This window comes from Ictalurus punctatus, chromosome 13 (genome assembly GCF_001660625.3).
Source record: "Ictalurus punctatus breed USDA103 chromosome 13, Coco_2.0, whole genome shotgun sequence".
Classification (NCBI taxonomy): Eukaryota; Metazoa; Chordata; class Actinopteri; order Siluriformes; family Ictaluridae; genus Ictalurus; species Ictalurus punctatus.
In genome coordinates this window covers 25,486,713-25,513,663 of record NC_030428.2, presented here as the reverse complement: position 1 = coordinate 25,513,663, position 26,951 = coordinate 25,486,713, and the positions used below count along the sequence as shown (strand labels likewise).

The 26,951-nt window shown below is 38.4% G+C and overlaps 1 protein-coding gene across 1 annotated transcript; it reads right to left on the bottom strand.

Annotated features, from left to right (window-relative positions):
- Positions 1 to 1,210: 1,210 nt before the first annotated feature.
- Positions 1,211 to 26,951, bottom strand: itgb3b (integrin beta 3b). The gene is made up of 15 exons (XM_017484224.3): positions 26,604 to 26,951; positions 24,232 to 24,317; positions 22,260 to 22,464; positions 20,112 to 20,364; positions 18,210 to 18,372; positions 17,953 to 18,114; positions 17,761 to 17,856; positions 16,672 to 16,761; positions 15,568 to 15,702; positions 12,524 to 12,950; positions 9,624 to 9,846; positions 7,573 to 7,673; positions 7,033 to 7,152; positions 4,285 to 4,451; positions 1,211 to 1,673 (listed from the first exon to the last, which is right to left on the bottom strand). Exons 1-15 carry the CDS (start codon positions 26,686 to 26,688, stop codon positions 1,605 to 1,607), a joined length of 2,382 nt encoding a protein of 793 aa, XP_017339713.1. The 5' UTR covers positions 26,689 to 26,951; the 3' UTR covers positions 1,211 to 1,604.

Genomic DNA, 26,951 nt, shown 5'->3' with positions numbered 1-26,951 from the left:
TGCTATAATACAGTGCAAATCGTCGTGTTAGCCGTGGGTTCGACTGTAAACCTGTGGAAGAAATTTTGGAGATGCAACTCGTGTTATGTTTTATGTTTTATGTTTACGATTTATTTATTTATTTGATCAAATCTGCACCGTTAGAGACGTCAAATATTTCACAGGAAATCTATATGAGCTATAAAATTATGTCGGTAACGTTCCCAATCCATGGACACTGCCGTAGACACAGTAGGCTGTGTCACAGTACACGATAGGTTCCCAAACCTGGTCTTGAGGAACTCCCTGACCTACACATTTTCCGTGCTCCCTACTCACCTGTTAATCAACAAAAGATGAAATTTTACCAGAAAGTTGGTAGATAATAAATGGATACGTATACATAATGTGTTTTGGTTCATTTAAATTTGTAAATACACCCTGTATATGATATTGTACATTGTTTAATTAAAATTAATATGATGCAACATGTAACCAATGCTGCTTGAAGTAAATATGAAGATTTTGCCATGGATTTATGGAAAAGACTTTTGGATAAGACAGGCTTGATGGACACTATAAAGAAATGCACTGAACAAAATTTAAAGATCATACACAGAATTTTTTTTTTTTTAATTAACAGGGTGTTTTCACAGCTTTTGTGTCTCTCACCAGAATCATTGTCATCCTTTATGAAAATGATCAATATTAAAAATATAACTTGAACTTAAACATACAGGGAGGTTGTATACTTTTATTTTAACCCAGTATTTCAACATAAAAGCTTTAAACATAAGTTTTTCGCTGCAAAACACTAGTTTTAAAATGATCACCACACCAGAATTAATAACCTGTGAAGCCTTATGTGCGTAGTTCTGGCTCTAATTCAAATCACAGGTTTACATTAATGCGCTCCTTCTGATATGTTGCCGTTTCTATAGTAACAACAGCTCATTTACAAGGACTTGTATGCAGGATGCTCCACATAATCTAAACATAATAATAAATTGATTTAAAACAACATGATGTTATTTAACAAAGAAGAACAAAGGCAAGGAGATGTTTATTTGTGGAAGGAGTCTCCAGTGTCAGTGCTTTTGTAACAGGCAGAGGTAAAGTTTTTCTTGAAGATCTTTAGTACATTAAAAAAAAATTGCTGTGGTATAAGAGGAATAACACACTTCCAGATGGACTGTTTCTGGAAAATAATCACACTTCACACCAACCCATCATCAGTTATTTTCCTATTTAATTGTTTTATTCCATACTTAACATATGCATTTGTATTTACAGAACATTGAACAACATAAAAAGCTCTTTCTACATGGGTGACACCACATTTTACCAGGTCAATGGTACCACATGTATCCTCTGACAGAAACAACTTCAAAACACAGCACAGAATTTCATCACAATTATGTTCCCCCTCGTCAGGAAGCGAAATAAGGAAGTGTTTAGGCATAGGTCAAGATGTTTATCTGTCTCTACACACAACTGTCATATTTACACACAAGAAAATGTACATCCTGCACATCAGAAATGACAACAACAGAGCTACAACTGCAAGAAAATAACATGAAGGAAACAAACAAAAAAAAGATGATCTCAGGTAGCTCCAGTGATGATCACTCCTTTCCTCGATAGGTAATGTTCATGAAAGTAGAAGTAGCACCTTTGTAGAGAGGATTGTGGCCCTGAAATAAAGAAAGCATCAAGTTAGAATAACATTTCCAATTGAAGCCTTAGAATTATTGGAACTCATTAAGGTAGCGAGCAAATTTGGTTGCTTAAAGTCGAAATTACAAACGATAATTCAGATTTTCCACACTTTGCAAAATATGTGAGAAAACACTTATACAAAATATACGCAACTCAATTCAGTTCCATTTTATTTGTATATAGTTTTTCACAATGGTTAAATATTGTCACAAAGCAGCTTTACAGAAATATATAAATTCAGGAAATACATTTGAAATGTATACATTTATCCCTAACGAGCCATCCAGAGGCGACGGTGGTGAGGAAAACCTCCCTGAGATGGTATGAAGAATAAACCTTGAGAGGAACCAGACTCAAAAGGGAACCGGTCCTCATCTGGGTAACACCGGATAGTGCGATTATAAATAAATCCCTTCTATAACTGTGCACTACATGGTCAAAAAGTGCAGCTGTGTAACCAGGAACTTCATTATAGCTTTCACATGAAATCTGTTTTGTTGAAGTTATCAACTGTTCACTGATGGAAACTTGAGTGCAAAAAACTGTTCGTATCAATTGCAGTCCAAAGCCATCTTCAAGGATTTTAAGTGGTATATATGTGGATTGACTAAATGATACTGAAATTACCACATGCAAACGCATTGTCAGTATTAGACAGTTTGAAAAGTGTTGGACAAATTGTCTTAAAAGAACTTATATATATATATATATATATATACTTATATATATATATATATATATATATATATATATATATATATATATATATATATATATATATATATATATCATATCATTTTAGGGAGTTTTTCCTCGTCATCGGCTCGCTCAATAGGTATAAAATCACACACTTAAAATCTCTATCCTGTGTTTATATGTTTCTGTAAAGCTGCTTTGAGACAATATCCATTGTTAAAAGCGCCATACAAATCAAATTGAATTGAAATTGAATTTCTCTACATTTCCAGAAACTACAGTTTGTCTTGACCAAATGTGAATTCAGACACATGTAAAATCCTTCCATAATTCATCACCATGAGGAGTTGAATCCTCAGTATCATCTCAATGGTGGTCTTTTTTTTTTTTATCCCTTGATGACATAAAGGAGAGCTGATACATTGTGTATAGAAATAGATGGACTACAGTCAGCGATTTTATGTGTACAGAATGACCGGTGTGGTTGATTTACTACTTAATAAAATGTCTGTAGATACGATGTAAGTACAGCCTAATAAAGTGGCAACTGAGTGTGTAGTGCCTTATTTGGGAATAAGACAATATTTTGGACACAGATAATTTATCAAACTGGATACAGATACATTTATTCATAATTCGTTTGCAGGAACATTTTGTTAAGAAATGTGGATATGAAAAATATGTAAAAATCAGGAAAAACTTTCCTATCCAACTTGAACTACTGAGTCTGTGCAAATTGATGTATAAAGACATATATGTGTTTCGATTGATTGGCTTCAAATTGTACAAATGACTGAGTTACTGCACTTTTATAAACAGATTTCGCTGTCAAGATTGAATTCAGTGTTGACATACCTAACAAGTGCCTCAGAATTACACTCTTAAAATAAAGGTTCTGTTTTGAACCAAAAATGTTTTTTTTTCTTCAGTCTGATGCCATAGGAGAACCGTTTAAAGTTGCGCAAAGAACCTTTGACTCTCAAGTTCTAAAGAGAACCATCTATTTACTGATGCTTCATAGGAGACCCACAAGGAACCATGTAATCATAAGTTCTCTAAAAAAAAAAACCAAAAAAAAACCTTAGTTAGTGCTTTAAAAAAACCAAAGTAAGGTTCTGTAGCGTGATGCCAGGAGAACCTTTGCCAGTCCCACAACGAACTTTAACCTTTTAAGATTCACGTTAACCTATTAAGGTATGATACCTTAAGGAACCAATACACTGCTCTGACGAACCTATAATGAAACATAAAGAACTTCTTTAATCTCCAAAGAACCCTAAAAATGAAAAATGGTTCTTGGCAAGAAGAAGGTTCTTTCCAGAACCTATGGTGCTATAAAGAACCATAGAAGAACCTTTATTTTAAGAGTGTATGTCTGGTTTGTGATTGCTGCGCAATGCTAGCACTCTATTCTACGTCACTTGTAAGAAATGCATAAATAAATATGAAAGAAAATGTAGTTGTTCATCTCTACCTTTGAGCAGTAATGGAAGTGGGAGAGGGCTGTAAAGAGGGCTGAGGAAGAGTTTTTACGCACACGCAGTCCCACATGTGGTTGGAATAACGTTGTGTGAGTGCAAGCCTACAGACCTCACCAGGAAAGCCTAATTAGCAAAGCATAATTTAAAGCCAAATGTGCCTTAGGGAATGGAGGCGTTGCTTTGTTCTGTGGGGAAAACAGCATGCCACAGGGACAATAAAATCATCCCGCCCTCTTCTATGATTTACCAGATGACTTTTAAACAAGACTAATGCTCATTTTCACATTAATGTAAACTAGGCAGATGTGTAGGATAACGCGTGCATGGATCACATATACCACATGTGTAAATGCAACCCTGTTATAAATATGAGTGTTAATTAGCTTTGTGTATAATGTCCTAGACTCACCGTTTCCCACTTGGCTTGTGCTCGTTCCTCCTCAAACTTGGCAAACTCGCGGCGGTCGTGAATCGTCACCAGCAGCTTCCAGATGAGCAAAGCGACGAGACCCAGGATTAGTATAGCTCCGGCAACGAAGAGGAGAACGACCAGGATGTCAGGCCCTTTAGGGCAGTCTAGGACACAGCAGGAAGTGGGGCAGAGGTCAGGAAAGACCATAAGGATGAGGAGATGAAGTCAAAATGACACTGTTGCTCTGAGTATGAAACCCCATATGTACAAAGTTTCAAACAAATTTTCAACAATAAGAAAAAAAGTACAAGTTATACGATTATTTTCAGATGTATTGCATTTTTTTTTTTCACTTCTTTTTTTTTACACTGTATGGGGTCAAAAGGTTTGAAAGCAAAAACCAAGTCGACTGACCCACGGAATGAACTTCCTTGCAGTGTCATACTTATATCAAATGTGTGTAGATGTGTGTTGCCTCTTCCTGTGTGATTACACATGCACATTGTGCAATGTCAGCGTGTTCCTCAGTAGCTCGGATGCTGTTTATTGCCTTGCTTTACTAGACCGGTCTCCTTTCCGTGTTCCTGGCCTGTGTGTTTGAGTGTTTAATGGAGCCCATGTTTCACATGTGGGTTTGTTAAAGTAAAGGGGCTCAGCTCTCACTGCAGGCTCCAGCCATTTGCCGTTTTAACGACCCACACCCTCACCACTGCCGCTTCAGAAGCAGAAATGCGCATAGGCTCAGACACACACGCAGTCTGATAGTCAACCCGAGCTTAACTATCACACAGCACACTGTTACACATTCTTCATTCGTTAGGTTTAACCACAGCACCCACTGCCACATACGCTTGTTGGTCTAAGTGTCTGTCTGAGGTAGTGATTTCATCATTTATTTGCTTAAAACGTGTGTAATCATAAACACCTACTAAACGTCTGAGCTAATTTCCCAAACAGGGTCTATGGAGGATTTGGTCTTCAAAAATGTGCATGTCTGTTTTGGTGCATTTCTACCCAAAAGTGCAAAACTCAGGGCCGTGTTTATGCAAATAGATTCATTTAGCACTCACAAGTATGATATAGCTGAAAGGAACAGAGATTTGTGTGCAAATTAGTCCAACCGAAGGACAGGTAGTCAATGTGTAGAAGTTATTTTTCACCATTCGACAAAAACAACACAATGAATTTATTAAAGGTTCTCAATATCACGTCTCAGTATATCATAATAATGAGAATGCTTTTAAATGTATGACTTAATTTTACTACAGTAGAGTTGGATATTGTTAGATAGTGTTAGATATTTACAGCACAACATTAAAAAAAAGGCTATTGAATGTTTCGGATGGCAGATGAGGCCATGTATACTGTATTTCAGTATGGGAATGGAGGTAGTGAGTCAAAAGCTGAGGCAAAAGTTTGTGCTCAGCATCTTGACGTGTCTTTTGGTTAATTATGTTTGTCCCAGCTTTGACTGTTGCAATGATGGAAATTCCAACTGTTTTCAGTTAGTCAGATTACTTGGCTCAGCTCACCAGCAAGAATCAACTTCTTTTTTTTTTCTAATCTGGACAATGTTATTGTTCTTCTTTGCCTGACTAGGCCTGAAATTTCATTGAAATGTGCCATTTCTGTTTAGTTATTTTTATTAAATTAAACTGTAAGAGTAATTGTATTGCCTACATGAACAACAAAAACAAAAAAAGGATATATAACTTCTAATATACATTGGACATGTTCACTTAGGGGTGTACTCACTTTTGTTGCCAGCGGTTTAGACATTAATGGCTGTGTGTTGAGTTATTTTGAGGGGACGGCAAATTTACACTGTTACACAAGCTGTACACTCACTACTTTACATTGTAGCAAAGTGCCATTTCTTCAGTGTTGTCACATGAAAAGATATAATCAAATATTTACAAAAATGTGAGGGGTGTACTCACTTTTGTGAGATACTGTATGTTAGTAGTTTTCAGGGTTCAACTAAAAGAGTCGGTTCAAACCCAGGTAGCAAAATTGCTGTGGCCCAGATCTGGCCCACACCTGACACTTCTGGCCCTCACATCCGGCCCACATACCAAGTGGAATGATGGCACCTGGGTGGGCCGGTCCTGTTTCCCAGATTTGGGCCACAAGCAAGCCATAGCAATGTGCCACATTTCTGCCAAAGGTGGCACTCATTTGTTTTCTGATATTTGGGCCATATTTACTATTTACCACATGGGCCACTTTAGGGTCACATCCAGATTACACATTGCACATATCGTGAGCACCGCATCTTTGCCTAAAAAGGCCCACTTGTGATTTGGGATATTTGGGCCATATTTGCTATTTTACATGTGGGCCACTTCAGGCTCGTATGCATTTTGTCCAGGTCGAAAGAAAGCCGAAAGTGACGTATCACTGCCTGAAGTGGCCCACATCCGGATGCTATCTTCGAATAGCCGCCCCATTTGTGAACGACACATCGCTACTCTACAGTGAAATGTTCAAAAGTCTGAAGTTGCTGCAATTATATACAAAGAAGAATTTTGTCTTTTGAAGTGAATCGTACACACGAAACATAGTTAAATCTAATCATGGTCATGAGCTAACCATGTAAAACAAATTGTAGATTTTGATTTCAGGTTGTCTTTAATTATTATTTTCTACTTGAATTTATTCTCGAACATCATGTGCACATTTCTTTTTTTAGTAAGTCGCACGCAAACCTGTAAAAATGCAGCCTGAAAGTGCTGGGATTGTTACCTGGCTCTTTTACCACAGACAAAATGGACTTCCCGCTGTTGTCCTCATAATACTGGAACCTCTGGACACAATCGTTCTCGTCCTTGTATGTGCAGTTCACGGCATTCTTATCATGCAAAACTGTAGAGCAGGAAAACACCAGAAAGTCATTTGGTAAATGGCACACTTATATAGCGCTTTTATCCAAAGCGCTTTACACTGTGTCCCATTCACTCCCATTCACTCCCATTCACTCCCATTCACTCCCATTCACTCCCATTCACACACACTCACACACACTCACACACACCAATGGTAGCATAGCTGCCATGCAAGGCACTAACTTGCCATTGGAAGCAACTTGGGGTTCAGTGTCTTGCGCAAGGACACTTCGGCATGTGGAGTCACATGGGCCGGGAATCGAACCGCCAACCCTACGATTAGTGGACAACCCGCTCTACCACCTGATCCACAACCACCCCTATTGCCATATGAACTGCCATTTGAAAGACATTTATCATCAGCCTTATGTTACATACAGACTAGAGTTTTGTCTCTTACCCAGATCATCAACCAGCCTAATCTCGTCTCTGCAAATTCGGGCACAGCTCTCATCCTCGAGGAGCCTGCCTCTCTGAAAATGCTTACACTCCACACAATCCCTGTAGACATCACACAGCAAGTCACATAACACACAAAAAACACATTGCAAGTCACTACTGCACAGGAACAGGCAAAAAAAGATCAAATTCACACAGTTTCGCTCTACTTGAACCAAAATGAGTCAACCTGGCCACCAACATTTGCTTCTTTACAGTGCCTTGCATAAATATTCAACCCGTTGACCGGAATATCCAGGATGATTCACTCCATCTTCTTCAAATTTACCATCGGTATCTTGTTTGATTCTCTGACTAATCCCTTCTTTCCCCATTTACTGACTTCTGGTGGATGGTCTCCTCTAGGCAAAGTCATGATTCTTCTTTCAATTTTTTAATAACTGAGTTGCTAACACTTTAAAATAATAGTCCATGAATAATCATGTGCTAATACCTGAATTAATACTTACTTAACTATGAACTAATGATGAGTTAAGACATGTACTAATCATGAACGTTCTGGATTACTTAAATTAAACATAATTTACACTGATCCTCCTTATCGAACATAGAAAGACGCACTAATAATAAGTTGGATCAGTGTAAATTATGAACCTAATCCAGCACCATCTCATGACGTTTGTGTACGCAGCTGCATATGGTTAATTATATAAACAACTTGAAATTATGCACGTTAAATTCATATTCTTTTTTATCAATATAAACATGTACTAACATGTATTTAAGGTGGTCGTTATTCACATATAAATTCATAAGACTCAGTAAGTTGTAGTTAAGGTTCGCTCTTCATTAGTTGGTGATTAGTACATGCCTTGACTCATCATTAGTTCATATTTAAGTAAGTATTGATTCAGGTTTTAATGCATGATTATTCATGTACTGTTATTGTTAAGTGTTACCACAGATTTAAATATTCAAGACTAAACCCTGATGGATACTTTTCCAGAACTTTGATTTGGACTCTTTTTGATAGCTCCTTGGTTTTCATGTCACAAACTCTGAGTTCTTCTAGGTACAGATGTATTTATACTGAGATCAAATGACACTTTACTTGCACACCGCTGACCCCCATTCATCTAATTATGTCACTTCTGAAAGCAACTGGCTAGAACAGAAGTGAATGAAGGGGTGAATTCCATAAATATTTAACTTTTACATTTTTTTTTCTTTGTAAATAATTCCGCAAACTATATTCATTTCCCATTTCACCATTTCAATATTACGGGTTATTTTGTGTAGATTCATGACGTATAATCCCAGTTAAATCCACTTCAGTTACAGGTTGAAACACCACAAAAGTTGGAGAAGTTCAAGGGGGGTGAATACTTATGCAAGACACTTTACTCTGGCTCTGAATATTTAATTTAGCAAACGAAATCCACCAAACAGTGTGTCTTTATTATAAGTTTTACAAGATGGAAAATGATGTGAGTGTTGACGAGATGAAGCTCCGTGGTCAAATTTATGAATCGTTTGCAGTGACAGGTTAATTCTTTTTCTGCTTCCTATATGTGAAATCTTGATTTCTGTATGTTGAGACCCTGTATCGCATGAAATATGGCCGTGTTTAGGCAAAAAGATGAATTCAGCACCCTTTAGCTGAAAGGGACAGAGATTGTATGTGGCAAATAATACAACCGACGGGTATGTAGTAAATTTGTGAAAGCTTGTTTTCACCATTTAACAAAATTAAATTTATTAAAGAGTCTCCAAATTATGTCTCTGTATATCAGCATAATGAGAGTGGTTTTCAAAATTATGGGTACATTTCACCACAGTGAAGTTGGCTTCATATTAAACATTTGCAATAAGAGGCTGTTAAAAAGTTAACAAACTCTTTTTATTTATTTAGTCCCAGTGAGGAGTGAGGCCATAATTATTTCAGGCTGTACGACCAGCCAGATACAGAGGCCGAAGTTTGTGCTTAGCATTTCAGTGTCTAAAAGTCAAAATATTTGTCTCAGCTTTCTAAACCAGGTCAAGGTAGCTCACTTTTTCATAGTGCAGGCATCAGGGCAGGTGGGACACTTGTCACAGGTTGAGCCATAAGCCCCGGGTTGAGTACACTCACAGCTTCCACACACACACTGACCACGGCCACTACACAGCAATCCCAGGCTGGACATGCAGGTATCTGTGCGGGTGGAGCAGTTACAGTTTTCCCCTGACCAGTCTGGGTAACACTGGCAGAAACCACAGAAGCATGTCCCATGACCTGTAAAAGGCAAATCCGTAACATCAATATGACCATGCTAGCCAGGAATTAGATCACCAGATTGTGAACAGTTGAGATCATACAGTAGATATGCGTTTCAGTAAATGAAAGAAAGAGTGTTTGCTGCCTGAGGTGAACGGTATAAAGCTGCTAAAGATTTACTGATACTCAACGGCACACGTGAAGAACATCAGTCTTGTAATGTTTTCTGTGAAAGCACGCAATATTTAGGTCTGTTTAGTTAATAGTTTGCCTGTAAAAATACACCATGTAGACGAGCTGCACATTCCACACATGCACAGAAACAAAGCTCATGGCCGAGCTGTCCTTTTAGGCTGGATACGGTTTAGAGAATGAAATCCCAGAAGAACAACACTGCTGTCCAAATGCCAGAATGCTTTAACCTCATTGTACATGGCATGGTTTACTAAAAATGGAAATGTTATGGAATCTCTGGAATTTCACATAAAGCATAGTAACAACCCTGTTTTTGAATGTTTCATTTAAATGGATGCCAGTGTTGCAAATGAAAGCACATTGGTCCATGTCCAAGAGTTGAGTTCAAAAGTTTGTACACCCTTAAAGCAACCTGAATAAGACAGAAATTTTCACATTATCACAATTAACAAAAACTTATCAGTGTATGTTATCAGTGTGTAAAATTATATGAGTTCAAAGGATTGCTTTAAAATTTATATATATATATATATATATATATATATATATATATATATATATATATATATATATATATATATATATAAAATATGTGATGTAAATATTTTCTAACATCTTGTCATTATATTTTAAAGAAAAAAAAGATGTAATTGGTACTCTGGATCTGGATCACTCTAAAATCTTATACAGTTATAATCAAAATTATTCAACCCCCAGTGCAAATCAGCTTTATTGTCAAAATTTACAGACTTTCAGCAGTTTGTGATGAACAAATCAAACAAAAGCAACTGAAAATTATGCATTCCTTATTTTATTTCCAAAAAAAAAAAACCTCCATGTGTTAAAACACAGCCTTTTCCAAATCAGGTCTGGACAGTGAGAGAGTCATGGCAGTTTTTTAAATTATTATTATTTGGATTTGGTGCACACACATGCCACATTAAAAAAAAACCTTAGGGGAACCAAACTTTTGCACTGTTTTTTTTTTCCAGTTCATGTTCAAGACAATTACATAACACACTCAGATCAACCTGAGGAAAATAACTTAGACACGAAAAAAACAAATAGTCAATACCACATGAGAAACACCACATGGCCTATAATCATGCATCCCACATAAAGACCTCAATCCCATTCCAGCTCAATAAGTCTGAAACCCACTCACCTCCCTCAAAGCGTCCAGCTATTTTAGTGCTATGACATCATCGGCGTGTAGTAATGCAGAAAGGCATGTTCACTATAATCACTGAATGTTTAGGGAATAAGGTAAATATGGCTGTGATTACTGAGTAATGCAAAGCGTCCAAGCAAGCAAGCCTGTTTAGAATGAAAACATAATAACATACTATTTCAGTGTTAAAGCCAGATAGACAAAACAAAAAGACAGATGGTATTTAAAGCTGACGTTAAGGGTAGTAGAATGAGACGCAGTTATATTTCTACCCCGCAGCTGAAGGAGTGGTCTCTGCTGAGACATTCCACTACGTTACATGAACTGCTGACCAGCTCCAATAACACAAACACACTCGACACACTCACACTGCCGGGTCTACACCCTTCTACATGGTATGTTTATTTCCAATGTTTGCTACATAAAGAGACACTTATTGTGTTATTCCACGTAACTCCTCTCCAATGAGGTCTTCATGAAACACAGGAGAACACTGACAATTTCATCCATACTGAAATACTTCAAATAAACCTTAAAAAAAAAAAAAGAACCTGAGAGTTAATGGTTTTTGAGTACATGGTGGTTTTTTTTTTTTTTTTTTTTTTTAAAGATTTTCCCACTACTGGCAGGTCAATGAATAAGGAATAAAACACATGAAGGCATGCTCTGATAGGAAAAGGATAAACAACAGATTATATTACCATCCTGAAGTTGATTGTTTTCCAATAACAGCACATTCTTAAGTGTTTTATTTCTCTTATTTCTTAGTAAATTTGCCAACAATGATATTTTTGAGATAATTAATAAGAATGTCATGCTTTTTATCCATTTATAGTTACCATTAATGTTGTGGACCGAAAGACAAAATAGTTCCGGTTATCGTTTACATTATAGCAGCTATAAACAGTTATTCTTTCACCAGTGTTTCTTTTATTCTCATCTTGAAGTTAACAAGACAAAAATTATGCAGCTTGTCATATTACCACAAAGAAACCACAATGCGCAAAATTCTCTCTTCTAAGTCAGAAAAAAAAAAGGAACAATAATTTTTAAAAAATCATTTTTGCCGCAATGTTTACGTGTAAGAGCAAGCCACTCATGTTTGTGTAGCTTACTGCACATTAGTGAGGTTATGATCGGTGTACATACGTTTTTTTCCCCCCAGCTTCTTAAAAAAATTTGCAATAACTTGCAAATTGTTCTTACAATAACGAAAAAATGGCCAAACTGTGACTATAAACCCAATCCCAGTTTACATACAGTTTGTCATAGTGTGAACAGGCAGCCATCTTGTTGTAGTAGTAAGAAATGAATATGAAAGTCTCTTACCTGAGCACAGCTCTCCTTTATAACGCAGGCAGCTGAAGTCATCACAGTCGCACCGCTTCCCCCAGACCTTTCCAAAGTCGTTGTTGTGACACACACACTGACCGCACACACAGTCCCCGCGCCCACTGCAGATCACTTTGTTAGGGCCAGTGCATGTATCCTGCTCATGTAGGCTGTAATCACCCTCGGCGCACTCACACCTCGGACCCAGTCGTCCTGCATGGCACTGGCAGATGCCACACTCGTAGGTGCCATTGCCTTGGTGACACTTAGGGCTGTCGGGCTGCCCCTGAGCCTGGCACTTACACTCACACTCGAAGTCAACGGTGATCTGGAGTGTGTCTTTGAAGCCCACGGGTTTGATAGTGAAAGTTTTGGTCCTCTCCTTTGGGCAGCCCCTGGCACGTACCTCAACACTGAAAGATACCTATAATAACAGCAAATACACAATAATAATGTGATGTATTGTTACATACATAAACTGCATGTGTGTGTGTGTGTGTGTGTGTGAATAATCTCACCTGGATAATGTAGATTTGTACTTAAAATCTGTCTTACAAAAAATGTCCATGCTCAACTAAATCTCCCCAAACCATGTGGAAAAATGCGTTATGGTCTGATGAGACCAATTCCAAAAGGTATAACAATTCCATAATTCCAAAAAGTTTGTGTGGAGGCAGGGGTGTGTACGGGCACCGGTTTGTGAATGGAGGGCGGAGCCAGAGAAGGCGAGTAGTAAGGAATGCACACCTGCGGGGAATTGTCTTAATGATGGTTCTCTGTTGCAGTGAGACGAGACAAGTATGAGATGGAGAGAGACATGCGCTTCGAGAGAGAGAGCCACAAGCACGGCGCAAGTGTGTGTATGTGTGTGTGCATGTGTGCATGAAAGTGAATGCTGAAAAGTGGGGAAAAAAAGGAAAAAAGGAGCAAAATAAAGAGAGCTAAGTTGTTGCAAGTCTGCCTCCGCCTTGCTTCTCGTTAAAGTTTATCGCACTGGTGCCAAAACCCGGGAGAGAAGGAAGTCGCCGTCAGGGAGGCCTCACCGCTGGCGGACCTCCCTCGCCAACCTCCACCAGACCCGACATCAGGCCTCCCTACATCTGCTTCGTGATCAAGAGCAGTGGATTAAAGACTTGCTCGACCCCCAGGCAGAGGACCAGCGGGTACTCCAGGGTCTGATACAGCAGGCCGGTATTCCAGCCGCGGCCCCAGCGGCCGCCGTGGTCACACCCCACATCGCCCTCACCAAGATGGGACCCCAGGATGACCTTCTTGGCAGTGGTGTGGAGCTGCCTGTTGCCGCGTCTGTCCGGCGAAGTCCAACTCGCGGCCCAACAGTTATCGGTTGCCAACATGCTGGAGTATCCAGACCTGAAACAGCTGATTTTGCAGTGGCTCAGCCGAACCCAAGAACAACACCATCAGCACTTTCAGTCGCTGACCTTCAGCGAGCGAGCTCAGCCGCCCGTTTCCCTTCGCCCAGAAGCGCAGGTACACCTGCTGGAAGTGGTTCCTGGCCGAGGGACACGGCACAGAGGCTGTGATAGACCTTGTGGTGCTGTAGCAGTTTGTCCTGGAAGGGACACCGGAGTAGTTCCAGTGCCACCGCCCTGCTTTGCTCATTAAGGCAGTTGAGGTTCCTTGCCCATCGTTAAAGTTTATCACAGTTTGTTTGGTGCAAAAATAAAAGCACATCACCAAGAGAACACCATACCCATGGTGAAGCATGGTGGTGGCGACATCGTGCTTTAGGGCTGCTTTTCTTCAGCCAGAACTGGGGCTTTTATCAATTTGGAAGGAATCATGAATAGCTAGTCGATTCTAGTCGATTTTAGTACAAAACCTTCAGGTGTCTGCTAGTAAGATGAAAAGGAATTTCACTTTTTGGCATGAATGACCCAAAGCACATCCAAATCAACAAAGGAATCGCTTAACCAAAAGACGATCAATGAATCCAACAAAAAAAAATCTGTGGGATCACCTGAAGTGGCTGTGCACAGGAGATGCCCTTACAATTTGATAGATCTAGAATGTTTTTCTAAGAAAGAGTGGAAATATATTGCCAAGTCAAAACTCTTATCCAAAAAGACTGAGTGGTGTAATAAAATCAAAAGCTGCTTCAACAAAGTATTACTTTAGGGGTGTGCATACTTCTTCAACCAGATTATTGTAAGTTTTTTTTGTTTTTTTTCCCTAAACCTGCCATTTTAACAGGGGTGTGTAGACTTTTTATATCCACTGCACAGTAATGATTTACAATCTCACTATCCAGTGTCAGGGAGAAGAAGATGGGAATTCCTTTTGATTCTTGTTCCTCTCAGTGTTTCTCCCTCATGTCGTCTCAGGGAATTTTTCCTCAGAGTTGTCACGTCTGGCACATCTTGTTCATTAGGGATCTAAACCTACAGCTGTAAAGCTGCTTCATGATAATGCCTATTGTTAAAATTTAATTGGATTAAATATTAACCATGCATCCAGGTGCATGCAGACAGTGACTCATTTTTATTTCCCAGTTTACAGACATGAGTGAGCGGGGAACAGCATGATGGGATGTTCTGACAGACCGGCTGAGTTATCATGCTGGACAAAATGATTCACATGAGGAGAACAGGATAAACTGAAGGAAACAGACACTTCTGATTGCCAGACATACTCAGCAAAATGAGTAACAACTTCTTCCCACCCTTCCTGTATGAAACCTACGTGCAAATGGGTGTTTAATCACTGACTGAAATAACAGGCTGTGAACCACATAGCTTAACACAAGTCATTTATCATGGTGAGCATACATCAGAAAGGCCTTTTTCTGTTCTTTTTAGTTCTTCCTTATTTGGGATATGTGAGAACAAATTCTGCAATGTGGAATGAGTGAATAAGGAGGAGTAAACTTTTTATGGGAAATAGGAATGTAGTAAACTACTTCTGAAATGAGCTGTTAAAAAGAAATTTGACCAGCGACACAGAGAGGTTAGAGAGAGAGAGAGAGAGAGAGAGGGAGAGAGAGAGAGGGTTTATATGAGCATAGAGAATAAGAAACTAACCTGGTCTCCTCTCTTGAGCCCAGAGCAAGACCTGAGTCCAGGGATAAACTCGTTGTTTAAACATGTGGCATTGAAGGACAAGCTCAATTCTTCAGGCACGTTCAGGAGCTCGAGCTCAACCTTAGATCGAAGTTTCTGTCCGTGAAAGACAATTAGATTTTATTTACAAACGCGCATTCATTTCATGAATATCATTAAATGCAAAAATACGGAGTGAAAGCACAGAGTTAATGAGAGTGGGTGTGGACAGTGATCAGAAATCAAAATGCAAACATGCAGAACTCAAAATGCAAATAAGACAATCTTTTGAATATTGGCACATGGCAGATACTAAACTACGGAAACCTGAACCGCAAGTTGTGATTTTTTTTAAAACTGATGGATCAGCGCAGTGATATTTTCGTAACGACAAATTATAAGATTTCCTTTATAGATTTTCTATTAATATATTAGTAGAGGATCAGTAGAGCTTATCAGTGTGTTTATGTGTTCTTGTATGACAGTGCTTATATCGGCTAATTCCTCTTTTTTCTTTAAGAAGAGCAATAAATTTGGTGAGTCCGGTAATTAATTAGTTTTGCTAAACATTATATTGTTGTACTAGTTATACAGAGATATGTGAACCATCTTATTTGGATCTAGTAGCCAGAGCTGAGTTATTTCTTCTTATGTTTACAGATAAATTTTCCAATCCAGTTGTATTCCATTAATATGTGGGTGAAGTAGCTTATTTATGTTGAAATGGGGTGGCAAAGAAAAGTGTACATCCTTAAAACTGGGGCAGGAAGTCAGATAAATAGTGTTTTGCCAAGTTTGGACCAAAATTGAGTCCGGAAGTTTTTTCCTTGGTATTTCCTGTTGCGCTATTGCACCATCATCAGTGTAGCTGTGTTTATTTCTGTCTCAAAGAGTAGAAAATAAGTGACAACAGTTTCCACCCATCAAACTAGCTAATATGTTGGTGTTAATCCAATGTGCTTCTTAGCGCTTACATAAAAATAAAGCATGTAGAGTCAATTGGAGCAACAACCTAGACTCAAAATGGAAAACAAATTGGTATGATAACACAGAAACTACTTTAAGCAACCACTGTAACACACTTACAGTGTAGGCGTCTTGGATCAGCTGGATCACATTGCGTGAGTCCTGAGACAGAGTCCCCACCACAGTACCGGGTATCAGATCACTGTAATTCTGTGAAGAGAATAGAAAAACAGCAGAGAGAGAGAGAGAGAGAGAGAGAGAGAGAGAGGAAGCATAATGAAGAGTATAATAAGAACACCAATTTCTTGTAGACCTGTATACAAAATATAAACCAATCCCACTATAAGCAACTAGTGCAAAAATAAGTGCTAAATGAAGCTGTTTCAGCAACCATTTGTGCTATTGGATGTGGCTAATTTAGCACGTTGTGTAATTAACACAAATTATATGCTCATTAACCCTTGTTTCATGCATGTTATCTTGTCAGCAAATGGCCAGATCTGGGCAGATCCAATTTTACTATGTTTTTTTTTGCTCAGGTTTTTATATCACATACAACCATTTAATCATTTAAAGAGTCAGGTTGGCTTTGAAGAGTCAGTCAGTCTGGTTGGATTGAGTAAATTTGTACCTTTGAAAATTTAAAACTATACAATAATTAAATAATTATTGTTCATTTTCATGATATTCACCTTATGCAAATATTCACAGTTGAAATTGCAAATTTCTCCTTTTTATACATACAAGAAGAATTGTACAGTATCAGTATCAGAATATTAGTCTTGGTATTAGATTGAAAAAAATCTAATAGAGTATTTTTTTTTAAAACAATTTTATTTTTAAAGTTTTTGATGTTTAAAAAAAAACATCAAATGGACAGTGACGTATGCTTTTATTCTCACCACATCAAATTAAAAACAGGGGTCTCATCTGTTCAGAGTCTGTGGCATTAGTCAGAAGTGGTAATGTGAAACAACTTCAAATTGTCTTATTTATAGCCATGAATGAATCATTTAATGGTTAAAAATAAAAAGTAACTGTGGTTGCTCTCCAGTCATGCTAGTTGCTTGTCCAAACCTTCGAAAAAATAAATTCAATAAACAGGACTGTTCTAGACACCAAAACTCATTTGGTAAATATTTAGTTTCAATATCAAACACTAAAACACATTTTGTGTTGACACAAAACATTAGTAGTCTTAAATTCTACCTTGTAAAGTGACAGTACAGGCCTGGTCACAGCAAATATGAGATTTATATTATTCTCTGACATCTTCTCTGTGATCAGTGCCAGAGATGGGTAGTCCTGTGGGATAATATACAAATATTAAAATGACAAAGTTTCTACATTAACATCAATGTAAACGCTGTCATGTAAAATCAAAGTGTTATAAGGTAGTACCATTGTAGTGGACATGCTGTACACGTTATCTGGACCCATGTGACACTGGCCGTCGTTAGGCTGCACAATGCCAGCCAAGCGTCCATCCAGAGCTACATGAGTCTTGGCATCTGTGGTAAACACCAGCAAGTGAGAAGCACCCGGACGCCAACCGATCTTCTCCTGACAAGGGATGCAAAAGAAAAGCAGTGAAAATATAAATAGCAGCTTTTTTTTCCAGTTGCATCATGTATTTTGGAGCTTTTGAGTTAACCTACGTTGCATACGGCTGCCTGGATGATGGCATCAAAGCCTCCTTCAGGGGCGTCTCTGTTCCGAGATACCTTCTGCTTCTTTACTTCCTCTGTGAAGCGGCTCACTTCATCCGTCAGAGACAGAACATGTCTGTAGCCAAACTGCGGCTGGCATTTGTATGGTATCCTGTCACCATTAGAGGAGAAATAGCTGAGATTTAGTTTTATGTTTGATTTAGGATCTGACACCACGCCTATTCCCTATTCCCTACAAAGTGCACTTTAGCTGTCATGCATCCCCTAAGCTTTATTGTTTGGATTCTATCCTACAGGATATTCTCCACTATGCTTTCAGACATTGCTAATTGTAAAATAGCTTGCGGTTTTGGACCAGTTTGGCTATCACATCCCAAGCCATGTTTAAAACCGTGTACTAAAAGTACTGTATACCATCCATTAAGCCTGAAGCCTATCCAAGAGGACTCGGGGCACAAAGTGAGGGACACCCTGGACGGGGCATCAACCCATTGCAGGACACAATCGTACACATACTTACACACCCATTCACACACTATGGACAATTTAGAGATGCTGCAACAAATGTCTTTGGACTGGGGGAGGAAACCAGAGTACCCAGAGGAAAATCCCAAAGCATGGGGAGAACATGCAAGCTCTGTGCACAGAGGGTGGAGGTGGGAATTGAGCGCCTAACCCCAGAGGTGTGAGGCAAACATGCTGACCACTAAGCCCAATGTTCAGTGTTCTTGACAGGGTGATGGACCACTTAACCACTTAATCCCCTGGGTCATTATTCAGTTATTTACCTTTAAAACATCTAAAACTATGAATTATTTGGTAACTACAGTCAAATTAATAGGAAAGGTGTATTGTTACCAGTATGGAATGTAAGTCTGGAACCATCAATATTATGAGAGAAAATTTTAATACTGATATTATTATACAGTTGGCTTTATAATTATTGGAAAGTCCGGAACGTCAACTCAACCACGAGTTCAGCATATGATGACATGTCAACATGGTAGCTCAAAATGTCAGTGGTAAATAAATGATCACTTCCTTTAGATCAATCAACATACTGTAGACACATTGGGTGGTTAAATCTATAAAACTGGCTATACAGTTCACTGTTTTAAAACAATAAAAACATCATCAACTCATGATCAGTAATGTTAGCTGGCTAGCTTACGTTCTGAGTTCCCAATTTCCGAGTTAACTCATTGTAATTAATAGTGACACTAATGTTATTGCATAACTTAACTGATACTACATTATTAGAGCTTCATGAGACATTATTAGAGTGAATAAAAATGCTAACAATGAATCATTACCAATTTACAAAGATTATAAGCACAGTTATAGTGAATAAGGAATATGAGCTTCATAGAAAATGTTACAAGTTTGTCTTTGCAAATTCATTCCAATGTTATTCTGCAGACCTATCACTTTTTATCTTCCAGCATTAATTATCTTTTTGCCTGTATTTGGACTGTGGACTGTTTTTTTTTCAAATTAAACACCTCTGAATGTGTATCCTGACACAGTCAGCACAAGTTTTGCCAGGGGGATAAAAAAGCACAGAGGAGTATATTTAGATCAGCTAACTTGTGGCAAGAGTGCAAGTCATTCCCTGAACCCTTAATGAAGCCGCTGAGTCATGACTGACATGCGTGCCTTAAATAACCATGCTCAAGTAAGACTTTTAACGGTTACTTGTATGGTACGTAGTGTCACACGTCGTTAGATGTATTTCTGGTCACTCACACAATGGAAAATACAGAGAAAAGTTAAGCCAAAACATTGTCAACACACACACAGTCATCTTATTAAGGTTTACAAGACAGCCATTATATGTAGCAGCTGTTATATGTGTTATGCCAGGTTCTCCCAGTCCGGTTATTCACTCACGAGTAGCATGGGTTCTTCACAGCTTCTGGTGGGGAGATGTACATATACGGTGATACAGGTTTGTCCACGAAAGCACCGAAGCCCATACGCAGGTTACTGGTGGTTTTGCTCATCTCCTCAGCCAGTCCATTTCCCAGTTTTCTCAGCTGTGTTAGGTCATCATTCATGGAGTAGGACAAGTCCATCAGATAGTACAGATCCACAGGGTAGTCTGCGACCTGCCGCACCTGCAGCGTGAATGTCCGCGAGTCATCTATGGAAAGAAGGACGCTAATGTGAGAAGTAGTTGACTGCTAACTGTGAGTTGTAATGACAAACATATATACAGTTAGATGCAAAAGTATGAAAAGGTCTTTCAATACGCTGAAAAAAATCATTGTGCACAGTGAAAATATCTTGAATAATAAATTTTTCTAGTATTTCTAATTAAAAGGTTACAATTATAAGGTTACAATTCTTATCCCCACCAAGAAGGTATGCTGCTTCCCCAACAACAAGCCTTGGATCAACAGGGACATCAAAGCCCCGCTGAAAAGAACGAAGAGAGCCTTCATGGCAGTGGACACTGACGAGGCCAAGAAGGGAATACAGAAGAAGCTGAGGAGGGAGCTGAGGCAGGCTAAAGACTGATATAAGAACATGATTGAGGGAAGCTGCAACAGAACAATCCGAGAGAGGTGTATGTGTGTGTGTGTGGGGGGGGGGGGATTGAGGGGACAATTGACAATAAGGAACAATTGAGGGGACAAAGGGTTGCACCAACGAGTTAAACCAGTTTTTCAACAGGTTTGACTCACCAATGCAGGCTGAACATCCCTTCACCTCCTCAAATGTCCCCATTCACACCTCCAAGATGGCTGTCCCCTTTCACACCTCAGCTGCCCCCTCCTTCACAGGCTTTCCTGCTACACCACAAGATTGACATGCCACAGCCTACCTCTTCTCACCAGCAGACAAGGCAAAGACAGAAAATGACATCAATACACATCCTACACCCAGGAAGACAGCATTACCATCACCCCCTCCCCATATCCCCACCCTCACCGTATCTCCAGCTACCCAAGTCATCAAGATAACGACCAGCCAGGTGAGACGACAGACAGCTCACTAAGACCTGGATTAACAAAGCCAGAGTACCTGACAACATCAACCCAAAGGTGCTTAAAGTGTGTGCAGAGCAGCTGGCAAGAGTGTTTCGGCATGTTTTTAACCTCTCCCTGAGGCTAAAGAAGGTACCTAAGATCTGGAAGACATCCTGCATAGTCCCTGTACCCAAGAAAGGACATCCCAGTGCTCTCAACGACTTCAGCCTGTGGTTTTAACGGCACATGTAATGAAGACCCTGGTTCTGCAGTACCTCAGGCCCATGGTACATAACTGCCTGCATCCGCTGCAGTTTGCAAACCAGGCTGATATTGGTGTGGAGGATGCCATCATCTACCTGCTTCAAAGAGCGTACACACACCTGGAGAGTCTACAATGCACTGTTCTTTGATTTCATGTTCTTTTATTTCTCTAGTGCTTTTAACAGGGTTCTGCCTCTCTGGCTGGCTGATAAGCTTTCTGTGATGCAAATGAACCAGGACCTTGTGGCCTGGATTACAGACTACCTCACTGACAGGCCGCAGTATGTCATGTTGAAAGGCTGATTGTCAAATGTCGTGACTAGCAACACTAGAGCACCCCTTGGAACTGTACTGTCTGCATTCTTGTTCACCCACTACACCTCTGACTTCTCCTTCAATTTGGGAACATGCCACCTACAGAAGTTTTCAAAAGACTCCTCCAATGTTGACTATATTCAAGGTATTTCCACTTGCTAAGATGGCATTTTTGGAGTATATTGCATTTTACAAAAATGGTTATAAAAGTATATTTTAAAAGATTCCTGAATCTGATTCATTAAAAGGTGTTTTTGCACTCAAATACAGAGTAGCCCATAATGGTTGTAAAGTTTTTTAGAAGCTTTATCACTAGTTCTGGATTAATTAATAACTGGTTCTACACAGACATTATTAATGAATGTGTTCGACTGATGAGGCCAGCTTAGGCCATGGTGGCTCAGTCGTTAAGGTTTCATGGTATCGATTAGAAGGTTGTGAGTTCAGATCTCATCCAAGATGTAACTGTAAAACATTAAAGACTCACCAGGCCTCAGACTGATGTGCAGTTTCTGTGGTTGGATCTGCGTGACGTCAGTGGTGGACCCCGAGGCCTTGTCGCTAAGAGGCTTGTTCTCTGTAACAGTCAACTGGCTGATGGGAGACTCCAGTTCTTCTCCATTGCATCCTGCTTCTATCAGGTTTTCCTTTAAGTCACAGCGTGATGCTCCTGGCCCATTTAACCCAAAATCCTGATGTGTCATACAAACACAGAGACTGAGCTCTATAGCCATTCATTTCTTTCATAAAAAACCTATTATCACATATTTTGAGCCACATCCACAAAAGAATACTGCCTGGGACTAGAATACCTGCATGCCAGTACAAGAAACACAGCTCTCTGAAATGATCAGCTGCATGATTGACAGGAAAGTAAAGACGACTCTTTGTCCTAATTGTTTGAACTTTAGTGGTACACATTATTGTGAAAGGTTTCCCTATTTAAAGAGTCACAGATACTGGAGATTTTCTTCTAAGCAGATGTTTTATTGGCAAAATAACAGAAAAACACTCTGGATGAAACACCAGTCTATCTATATTAAATAGGCCTAGTAAGATAATAATAAAATAAAACTATAAAGTGTAAATACATGTATGTAACCAGCACAAAGGGCTGTTCATGTTTAGTTAGTTAGGATTGTGCAGTGAGGATTTAATTTAGAAACTGTGTACATCAGCATTCAGACCTCAGAAGTAACAATTTTTTTTTTTTTTTTAAGTGAGACCAGATTTGCAAGCAGGGTGGAATGTGGCAAAAAACAGAGGCATTTTTCTGTTATGTGTGATTCTGACATTTGTCTTGTGCAATATCTGCTCAATAAGGAGTAGTATTTAGCCCTGCACCACTGTCTGACAGTTCGATGTAAGCACAATATTTCACACTAGAAATACACCTCAAAACTACTGCTGCGTCCCAATTCGCCTTCTATCTATCCTAATAAATAGTATCAGAAATTAGAATTAGTGTCCCACAAATCATATTATGTTGAATTAAGTATCCCATGGTCTACAGTTTCTGGGAGATTTTCAACGTGTGGGTCCGTGGACACTTTTTCAGCTAATATTGCCCACTACTCCTTGCATGAGAGAGGAGTTTTGTGACGGTTTGACGCATTTTATAGAGGTGTAAATGAAATGTGGAAAAATAAATCAAGGCGATGGTAAATTACATGATATCGTATAAAAAATATCAGAAATAATGATTGAAGAAAAGCTGAAATGCAACAAGGAGTTTGTTTACGGTGACACTGTGCGTAACCAGGCAACAGCATTCTCTTTCGTTTCATGACGTGTTAGTATGTCCAGTACTTAAGCATATGCTTTTGCTACACACTCAAAAGTATGTAGTTTGTCTTCACAAAAAGAGTACATACGTTCAGTGCATGGTATAAGTATGCAAATTGGGATGCAGCACCTCTGTACGTAATGCTATTTCAGGCCAATATTCAAGATATAAATATGACACTATTTATTAATTATTAAATAGTATCATCCCTTTAAAATCCAAGAAAATGGGACGTTATTTTCAGAGACAATGCCTTTGATGAATTTTATTATAAGTAAATTTAAGAATTACCTTAAAGTGGGATGTCAACATAGCAAGTAAATATGAGTGACAGGCATCAACCAAACTTCCTGTACAGTAACTGATTGTACAGTGTATATATATATATATATATATATATATATATATATATATATATATATATAATATAATTTTATGCAAAGAAGGTTATAGAACCCTTCTTCAAATCTTTCCTGATACTAGCACAGAACCATAAGCACACAAGGAACTGCTAGTGTTTTAAATCTTTAATCATTTTTTCCCCTAGATAAGGACCAATGTAAACACTGTACATGGTGCTATCAGTTTTTGCTGTTTGGTGTTTATGTTTTATCTCCAGGTTCACAGGGTCAGATGTAGTCTTATGATTGAACACAGTGAGTATGAACCACACCTCTTGGAAGCACCAGGCACAGGAATGGTGCACTGCCAAACACTGCTGACACGTGCTAGCTCCCCGGGACGTGCAGATATTAGAGCCTGAAACAGATGAGAGAACATGTGCAGTTTGTTTGTTCTATGCATACCTTAATCTACTATATCTACTAAATACTCTACTCTTAACCACTTTTGAGTGAGCTATTCCAGCAACACGCAAACGACATTCTCCAGACATATGAGTAATTTGATGAAAGTAAAAACAAAAAACAAATGGCATTTCATTTTCATGCACACATTTTGTACAGTTTCTCATGGCATTTATCTTATCAGAGGCTGATGATTATAAAACCTCATTTCATGATTGTGATGGTGCCAAACTATCACAAAGGTGAATATCATTTTAAACCCACTGATGGTTATTTGATCTTGGAATGGAAAAAGGCAGTATCCCAAAATGTCCAACTACAAAGAGGGATGTAAAATTAAATCTGAGATACATCAAAAATTAAATAAATAAATGGCTAAGTAAATGGTTTAATACTGATGCGTCTTTTCTGTTGCAGTGTCTTGAGGTTGGCATAATGCCACAAATAAAAGCATCTAGGCATATCTTCACCTTATATGGCCTCGATGCCGAGAATTGTTTTGAATTCCCTAATGTATCCAGATTAAACATTGTGTGTAACTGTTGGTAAGGAGCTCAAGTTTTCTGTAAGGAGATGTTTATTTAGCATTTTTGGAAGGAGTCTCCAGTGTCAGCACTTTGTAACAGTCAGAAGTAAAGCTGTAACTTAAGATTTCCAACAAGGGAAAGACTTTAAGGCAGAGGACTTGAGACTTTCAAGTTTCTCAGTAATATAAATATCTGCATGTTACTTCCTTCATCAAGAAAGAGAGAAAAAAAGTCATGCTTGTGAGGGAATGACCCATTATAGCTGCTATAACATAAGTGAGGATAGGAACGACAGTAACATGTCTCCCAGATGTTAAACAACATTAAATATAATTATAAACTCTTTTTAAAAAAAATATTAGCATTGCTGGTGTATAAGAGGAATAAAACACTTTGGGATGTGCTGTTATTGGAAAATAATCAACTTCATGGTTATAACAGTAACTCCACTTAGTATTGGGACGCATCATACCAGCTCACTGTTGATTATTTTACAATAATAAGCTATTAGTACATAGTTACAATATGGAGCAAAAGGAGTTCTTCAAAGGCTGTTTGGGTAGTTTTTTTAGTTTTATAAAATGATTCTACTTTAAACAATCTCTAAAAAGAAAACACACTGCAGTAGAGTTCTATATAGAGCCACCCAAAGAAGGGTGGGGCAAACCGATGGTGCCTTACAGGTTCAAAAGTTATTGTATGAGACTGTAAAACTGGATTTAACTCAAAAGTGCACATTAAGCTGATGAATTCTCTAACGACTGCATTGAGTGTACACCTTTTACGCTTTAAGTGAAATCTACCAGTCTGAGAGTGTGAGGATTCGTCCTCTGAGACATATGAAGCCACTGCATCTTTTTACACTGCTGCTCATATAGCATCACAGCATAATTCAACACACCGATTCCTTCGACATGAGTTAACATGCGCTGATCACCACTTGGGGGCTCGTAGACTGGTTTTAAAAGTTTTGGATGAATTCTGAAGTTTGCATGAAATAGTTTAAAATTGTTATCATTAGTTCACTCATTAGCTCATCCAAATTTCTTATATATATATATATATATATATATATATATATATATATATATATATATATATATATATACATATATACATATATATATACATATATATATATATATTTCTTATATATATATATATATATATATATATATATATATATATATATATATATATATATATATATATATAATCTTTATTCATTTTAACAAAGTATATGGCACCCTTGAGGGTTCAGTGGAGGAACCATTAACGGTTCTTTGTAAAGCCCTTATACACAAAGATAATTTTCTACAATAACTTCATTATTGCTATTACATATAACATTAGAAAACAGAATTGACTTCGCACTTAGCTAACTTCTCTTTGGTATAATAGTATTTCTAGAGTAAACAATAGGCATACTTGACTTATACTTGACTTAGTCCACTCCATTCCAAGTATACATATGCAGTGAATTTGGATCAATTTTTAATATACATGAATGTATCTGAATGACATGGGTATAGGGAAAGATGATGGACATAATGATGATGATGATGAACACCTTGTCCAATCACCTTTCTGGTCATTCAAATGACCTGTATGTTTAAAAACCTTTATGAACGATAATATTCAAATGAAATAAAAATAAGTGAAAGTGGAAATGCTCAATTAACACAGTGTGGGATAAAGTTCGTAGGACTCACCAAGCACGTGGTTTGATATCAAATAGAATAAAAGGAGATAATAAATCCGTAAATGTGACGCGAGGAACGTCGGAGTTTTTGCCATTTTGGTCCTTTTTGCGTAAATCCTCCGCACCTGGCGTCCTGAACGCGCAGCTACTCTGACCGACTGTGGCAGAGAGGAACAGCCAAAAAAAAAAAACAGCTGGAAAGTTGAGTAAAGCTGTCGTTTCTTTTATGAAAACGCGAGGTGGGGCGTGTAGAAAGAGAGAGAGACAGAGACTCCATCAACTGTACATCAACTGCTCGTTCAGGTTTTAGTAAGTGAACAGAGCACCACAGGATAACGCACAGAAAGTGTGTAGATTA

Bases quoted from the DNA above. Each gene is read 5' to 3' on its own strand.
- itgb3b (XM_017484224.3), bottom strand. From the start codon at position 26,688: ATGGCAAAAACTCCGACGTTCCTCGCGTCACATTTACGGATTTATTAT. The intron at 16,762-17,760 runs GTAGAATTTAAG...TTCTCTTCACAG, and splicing joins CTGTACTGTCACTTTACAAG to AATTACAGTGATCTGATACC. The intron at 4,452-7,032 runs GTAACAATCCCA...GCTGTGTCCTAG, and splicing joins GTCTGTGGTAAAAGAGCCAG to ACTGCCCTAAAGGGCCTGAC.